General features: G+C 42.8%; 1 protein-coding gene across 2 annotated transcripts in view; it reads left to right on the plus strand.

Annotated features, from left to right (window-relative positions):
* The window catches only part of EFCAB14 (EF-hand calcium binding domain 14), a 43,439-nt gene extending 38,043 nt beyond the window's left edge, over positions 1 to 5,396 (plus strand). For both annotated transcript variants that reach the window (XM_047789170.1, XM_047789171.1), the window contains one exon: positions 1,862 to 5,396. In XM_047789170.1, the coding sequence (XP_047645126.1) occupies positions 1,862 to 2,031 (170 nt within the window). In that variant the 3' untranslated portion in view covers positions 2,032 to 5,396. The remainder of the gene's footprint in view (positions 1 to 1,861) is intronic.
* Positions 5,397 to 6,868: the final 1,472 nt, after the last annotated feature.

Genomic DNA, 6,868 nt, shown 5'->3' on the forward strand with positions numbered 1-6,868 from the left:
TGAAAGTAGGGACTTACTGAAAAGCTTGTCTGCTAAACTGCTTGATAGATTGGGCCTTGTTTCCCTCCCTTCCTAAGTACCAAACAGCCGGAGGCCTGTTGAATCTAGGTGCAGAGTTGAATAAATGAAGAAAGGAAAGGCATTTAGAAAAGGTTTAAAGAAACATAAGCCTCATTGACTGTCCTCTGGTATTAGAGACCGAATCTACTAAGTCCTTCAGTGGGCGCACAATCAAGCCCTTTGAAGTGTTATATAAGTAACTGGCCCTCCTAGATGTTCATCATAGGGCCTCTTAGCTGGAGGGAAAGGGGGTGGGGTTGGGAGAGAGAATTGTCTCTTATCACTCAGCCCCCAGCCTTAGCAACCACTAATCTCTCAGCCACCGCCTCTTTGGATTTGCCTATTCTCGGTATTTCACAAACATGGAATCATGTGTACATGGCCTCATGTGTGCTTCTTTCTTTCAGTATGCTCCTTTCGTTTAGCTTAATGGTTTCAAGTTTTATCCATGTTGTAGCATATAGCAGTAGCTCATTCCTTTTTACGACTGAATAATATTCCGTTGTATGAATATACTACGTTTTGTTTATCCACTTATTAGTTGATGGACATTTGGATTTTTCCACTTCTTGCCTATTAGGAACAATGAAGATTTGATCATTTCTGTACAGATTCTTATGTAGACATGTTTTCATTTCTTTTGAGAGTATATCTAGGAATGGAGTCACTGGGCCATATGATAACTGTTCAACCAACAGTATGCTGTAGTTTGTTTTACAGGCTCAGGTTCTATCAATTAACTCCTTTTTTTTTATTATTCTTTGTAGGGTCACACCCACGACATATGGAGGTTCCCAGGCTAGGGGTTGAATCAGAGCTACAGCTGCCGGCCTACACCAGAGCCACAGCAACGCCAGATCCAAGCCAGGTCTGCAACCTACACCACAGCTCACAGCAATGCCAGATCCTTAACCCACTGGGTGAGGCCAGAGATCAGACCTGCATCCTCATGGATACTAGTCAGACTCATTCCTGTTGAGCCACAACGGGAGCTCCCTCAGTTGGCTCTTTGGATCTCTGCAGTCCTTTTCACCCCTTCAGCATAAGAATCAAATCTGGAGAATCCAGAAGGAAAGCCCTGGACAGAGAGAAGCCAGTGCATTTGCTTCTCCTGTGATTATCTGTCACTACTGTTTTGGGAGGATAGTGCCCTACAATATTCCTCTTTCTTTCTTTCCTTCTTTCTTTCTTTCTTTCTTTCTTTCTTTCTTTCTTTTTGGCCACACCTGCAGCATGTGGAAGTTCCTGGACCAGGGAGTGAACTGTGCCACAGTGGTGACTCAGGCCACTGCAGTGACAGCACTGGACCCTTAACTCACTGTGACACAAGGGAGCTCCTCCTCATATTTAAAAGATCAAGAATTAGGAGTTCCCATCATGGCGCAGTGGTTAACGAATCCAACTAGGAACCATGAGGTTGCGGGTTCAGTCCCTGCCCTTGCTCAGTGGGTTAACGATCCGGCGTTGCCGTGAGCTGTGGTGTAGGTTGCAGACGCGGCTCGGATCCTGCGTTGCTGTGGCTCTGGCGTAGGCCGGTGGCTACAGCTCCGATTCGACCCCTAGCCTGGGAACCTCCATATGCCTCGGGAGCGGCCCAAGAAATAGCAAAAAGAAAAAAAAAAAAGATCAAGAATTAGTCTTTCTGACTTAGTGAAATCTTAAACTTACCTTTTAGGAACAAAGTATGCAAAGTAGCTTTTCTTTTAGTGCTTTAAATTCAGCTGAGACTACTTTTTAAACTGTTAATTGAATTTAGCTATACATATAGACATAAACATTTTTTGTAATTCCTTTTTAACAGATCTTCAGGATTTATTCCACAAGATTGGCCAGGACATGGATGGGAAGCTGACCTACCAGGAAATCTGGAACTCCTTAGGTTCTGCTGTGCCAGAGCGTTTGAGAGCGTTTGATTTTGATGGAGATGGAGGGTACTCGCTCTCGGAGCTGCGAGTAGCTTTAGGTTTCTAGCCTCATCAGGCTGATTTTAGAAACGGATATACCCAGGACTACCTAATAGCTATTCACTAACAGAAACCACCCTTTTACCTACCCATCAGGCCTCCAGTCCTCCAAACTACTGTAGCAGACACATTGCCACCTTTTAACTTGTTTGAAAAAGCTATATAAAAGTTATTTTTTTAAAAAAAGAAGACCATCTTGCTGATACTCAAGAAATCTATGATTTCCTAAAACCAGTAAGATCTTAATTTTAAAATTTCCAGACAAAAAAAAAGTCAAGCCCTCTTTTTTTTCCTCTTTCATTTTTTTTTTTTTTTGAGGGGAGAAGACTTTATCTTTTAAAACTGGAAAATGTGTACAGAGAGAATAAGCCGCCTTTTGTATTTCACATAAATTTGCCTTAAATTAGCTGCACTTTATACAGACTCAGAAAATGTCTTTCTTTTGACAGATGGACCTTTTCTGTTTGTAAATATTTAAAATAGAAGAAAGAGTCATGCATATTTTGTGTGAAGTAGGAAGAATGGTTTGAAACAGGATGTGAACAAATGATTCATTTTTAAAAATCTCTGATTTGTTCTGGTAGCAGCTGAAGCTATGTCCCCATCTCCTTAGATGACACTGCTGCCATGGGGGGTGGCCTGGTGCTGGGGGAATAGATTTAGGGAGTGGACACTGAGGGGACAGTGCTGCCTCCAGGCTCAGGAAAGTCAGATTCTGGCTCTTTGTTCTGTCCTCCCAGCTAATCCCAGCCTGTGAACCAGAGAAGTCTTGTTGGGGATTTTCTCATTTTTAATCCTGTTTCAAGGCTTATGAGCATAAAAAGTTATCCAGTGGGAGCTACATTTTCCCCCAGAGTGAACTAGCTTATCTTCCCCCACCCGCTCACCCAAATCTACCTTTAAGCTATAACTGACGTTCGCCTCTGATACCATCTCCGTTCTGAAAGGCAGGGCTGAAGTCCCTTGGCCACTATCTCAGCTTGGCTACCCAGGAGCTGTAGAGGAAAGCTGTGCCTCTAATTCGGATCCAAGAAACTTGTTGAGATTTTACCTGGGCTAAGGCCAAAAAGGTGGTGAAATGAAACATGTGAAATCATACATCCTCTTAGAATTACAGCTCAGAAGTAGCTAGAAGCTGTCTGTCCAGAGATGCCAAACACGGCAGGCAAGCCTGGCAGCAAGTTTTTTCAAATTTAATACAAGCAGATACAATACTTCTCCCTTTAAATACTTCTGTAGGCCTGGTACTAAAGGCCTCTGGGCTGGAAGGAATTCTTCCTCCGTGTCACAGGTGCGTGTGCTGTGTTGGTCTTAGAAGCAATCTTTGGGCAACACAAAAGGAAAAACCGCAAAACCTGTTCTAGAGACCAAGTCCGGGAGAAACCAGAGAAGCTTTCAGGGTCTAGATTCTTTAGTAGAGCTTGTTTCCTTTTTAGCTTTGTCTAAGTTGCCCTTCAGCCGTCAATGCAGTTGAGCACCCTTAAATATATTTTAGGGGCTGGGTTTTTTCTTTAGATGATTTTCAGCTTGGTGTTGGCAAACCTTGATTTTTTTCCTAGAAATACTAAAATTTAGTTAAAGCAGGGTGAAGCTTTTCCCGTGAATGTGTCTGCTTACCTCATGGCTCATGTCATGTCTCTCTCTCTCTCTCTTTTTCTCTCACAAACATTTTCTTTGCCTATCTGAGCTATTTTACTTTCTTGGAAAGTTTTAAATATAGTTTAAAATTAGCCTGGCACTTTAGGTAACTTGAAGATAACTTACTCTTCTGGCTGCCTTTCATGCCCCCCCCCCCTTTAATATATATATATATACCCTTGCAGATTTTGTAACAACCAAATAAAATTCTAGCAAGAAATTGAATTATACTGCTATATTTGTATATATTGTACCATACATAGTATGTCTGTACCTGGAAGGTATTTTTTTTGAGAACCGATTTATACGAAATATACTTGAGGGTAATATAGCTTGTCCTTTTTAGTTTCAAATTTTTATTCCCAGGCAGATCCTTTGAGGACACCTTAACTCCTTCACTTTTGCATCAATTGTGTTTTTTAGTTTATCCTCCGTTCTGCCCACCTCAAGCTTGTCTGTCTGCCGTCATCCCTGAACGAGGAGGGTAGCACCATCCTCTCCCCTGTCAAATTTGGCATAAGTGTTCCTGTCGCACTGTGAATACCCTTGTCACACCGCCTGGGAAAGTGCTGTATTTCCCAGGCAAAACTAGGACATCTTGAACTCCTTTGCGCTAAGTTGAGTGTACTCATTGGCTTAAAAAAAAGCATGAATGGAGTTCCCTTGTGGTGTAATGGGTCAAGGATCCTGCATTGTCACTGCAGCAGCTTGGGTCGTTGCTGTGGCACAGTTCAATCCCTCCCTGGCCTCGGAATTTCCACATGCTGCAGGTGCAGCGCCCCCCCCCCCCCCCCAAAGCATTCCACAAGCCTATTATTCAGTATTAATTTGGGATTTTTATTTGAAAGTGAACTTACCCAGCCTATGACTTCTATTAATCTGTAATCAAGTCTTACCTCCCACACCTCAGCCCTGAGAGGAAGTCTGGGTAGCAGTGGTGGTGAGTTTGGGTTTGGTTTTGATTTCGAATTCTATGACCTCTTCAGTCTGGCTGCTCCTAATCCTGCTTTTGTTAAGTTGCCCAAAGCAAAGCTTCTTGGTCCTGCTTTTCTTTTGCCCTTATCTGATAGAATGTTTACCTAGAAAGCCGCCTCCATAAATGAGAACGGCAAGAAGGTATTATAGGAAGAGAGGACCTGGCTTGGCGATGACTCTAGTGTCGTGGCCTTAAGGACAGAGACGGGCCTGGCACTAAGGGTTGTGTCTGATACAGCACAGCTGAGGGACACCCTTCACCTGCTGCTGCCGACTTGCTCCTCCGTTGTCATTCCCTCACTTTGTGTTGCTGGATGGAAGCTTCTCCCCCACCCCCACCACCGTCTCGCGGTCACAGTTGAAGATTTTGACTGTGATGGGCTCATACTCATAATGGCCTGCTGTTGATTTGTTTTTAGTGATGCTTTTGTTTGCTACACACCTCATTGGCTTGCTTACCAACGCCAGTTAGATGTGGTCCCCTCTTTCATATCCAAACCAGAACACATTTGGGTATTCCTGAGATTTTATAAAGCGTGTATTGTTTGTTATACGAACCTAAACTACCTTGTTTTCTCATATTAAGAAATGTAAATCTACTTTGCTTTAGTGGAGCTATTTTGGTAACGTTTAAGCAATTTTGGTTCTGTTTAGGGAGCGAATTCAAGGTTTCCACCCCTTGATTTGGGCTTTGCTAATTTCCTATCAGTAATACATCCATTTTAATTTATCTAAATAAAACATTTCTTTTTTCTCCCACTGTGTTTTTTTGTTTTTTGTTTGTTTGTTTGGTTTGCTTTCTAGGGCTGCACCAGCGGCATATGGAGGTTCCCAGGCTAGGGGTTGAATCAGAGCTGTAGCCGCTGGCCTTCGCCACAGCCACAGCAACGCAACATCCAAGGCGCCTCTTTGACCTACACCATAGCTCACAGCAGCAATGCCGGATCCTTAACCCACTGAGTGAGGCCAGGGGTCGAACCCGTGTCCTCAAGGGTGCTAGTCAGATTCATTAACTGCTGAGCCATGACAGCAACTCCCCCAATGTTTCTATGAATAAAGGCTCCCCACCCCCATACCTGATCACTAAGAAAAAAAAAATCTGCTTTGATTCCTATTTTTATGGACTTCTTTGAATGCAAAGCCTAAACAGATGATGGACATAATGTTGAAGAATCTTCCTGAAGAATCACCTGATTTGGCCTGAAGAAGTGAAGGCTTCAGCATCTGCACGGTCAGGGAAGAGTGAGCCCTGGCTTCTGTATCAACCAGAGAAGTTCCAGTTAGGCCTGTCTTTTATTTTAAGATTCAATATAGGAGTTCCCGTGGTGGCAGAGTGGTAACAAACCCAACCAGTATCCCTGAGGACTTGGGTTCGATCCCTGGCCTCTCTCTGTGGGTTGGGGATCCAGCGTTTCCATGAGCTGTGGTGTAGGGCACATATGCAGCTTGGATCCCTTGCCACTGTGGCTGTGGCATAGGCTGGCGGCTACAGCTCCATTTCAACCCCTTGCCTGGAAACTTCCATATGCTGCAGGTGCTGCCCTAAAAAGCAAAAAAAAAAAAAAAGATTCCATATAAGAGCATGTTTACAAGAAATATTTCAATATCTTTGAAAAGAAAAAGGCTTGAAATTCATTGCAAGATAAGGATTATTTAGAGAGAGGCTGGGGCTTTTTTCACACACACACATTTTTAATTAGCTTTACACAGTTGCTAGATTCTGGAATTACACAAACAATCTCAGTGAACTTTCCTCTCAGGAAAGACTATACATAAGAGCCTAGCTTGTTTACAAATGTGGTAAAATGATTTCCTCATTTCCAAAGTGAAAGGGACAATTTTATGTCCTGGAGCAGAGCTGAGTTTTTCTGCTTTGAACTGGGACCAAAGAGGCAGTGTTATTATCTTTGTCTCTTCTTTTAGGATATCTGCCAGAAAGTACAAAAATTAATATTCCCATACAATGGATCTTAACCTTTGGAGGAGCCATGCGTGAATCGCTTTGAGAAAGAATTTTTTTAAAAAAATGGATACATTTCTATGTACAATTTTAAGGGGATTACTGACCAGCCAGCACTTCCCCCAAGCCAATCCATAAGCCAAATTAATTACACCCTAACCACACAGTAAATCATTTTCCAAGTGTTTTTGAACCAGATATCATTAGGGAAGGGATGCCATGATGTATAGTGGGAAGATCAGGGAACTTTGATGCCAGGCAGACATAAATT

Source organism: Phacochoerus africanus, chromosome 8, assembly GCF_016906955.1.
Source record: "Phacochoerus africanus isolate WHEZ1 chromosome 8, ROS_Pafr_v1, whole genome shotgun sequence".
Lineage (NCBI taxonomy): Eukaryota > Metazoa > Chordata > Mammalia > Artiodactyla > Suidae > Phacochoerus > Phacochoerus africanus.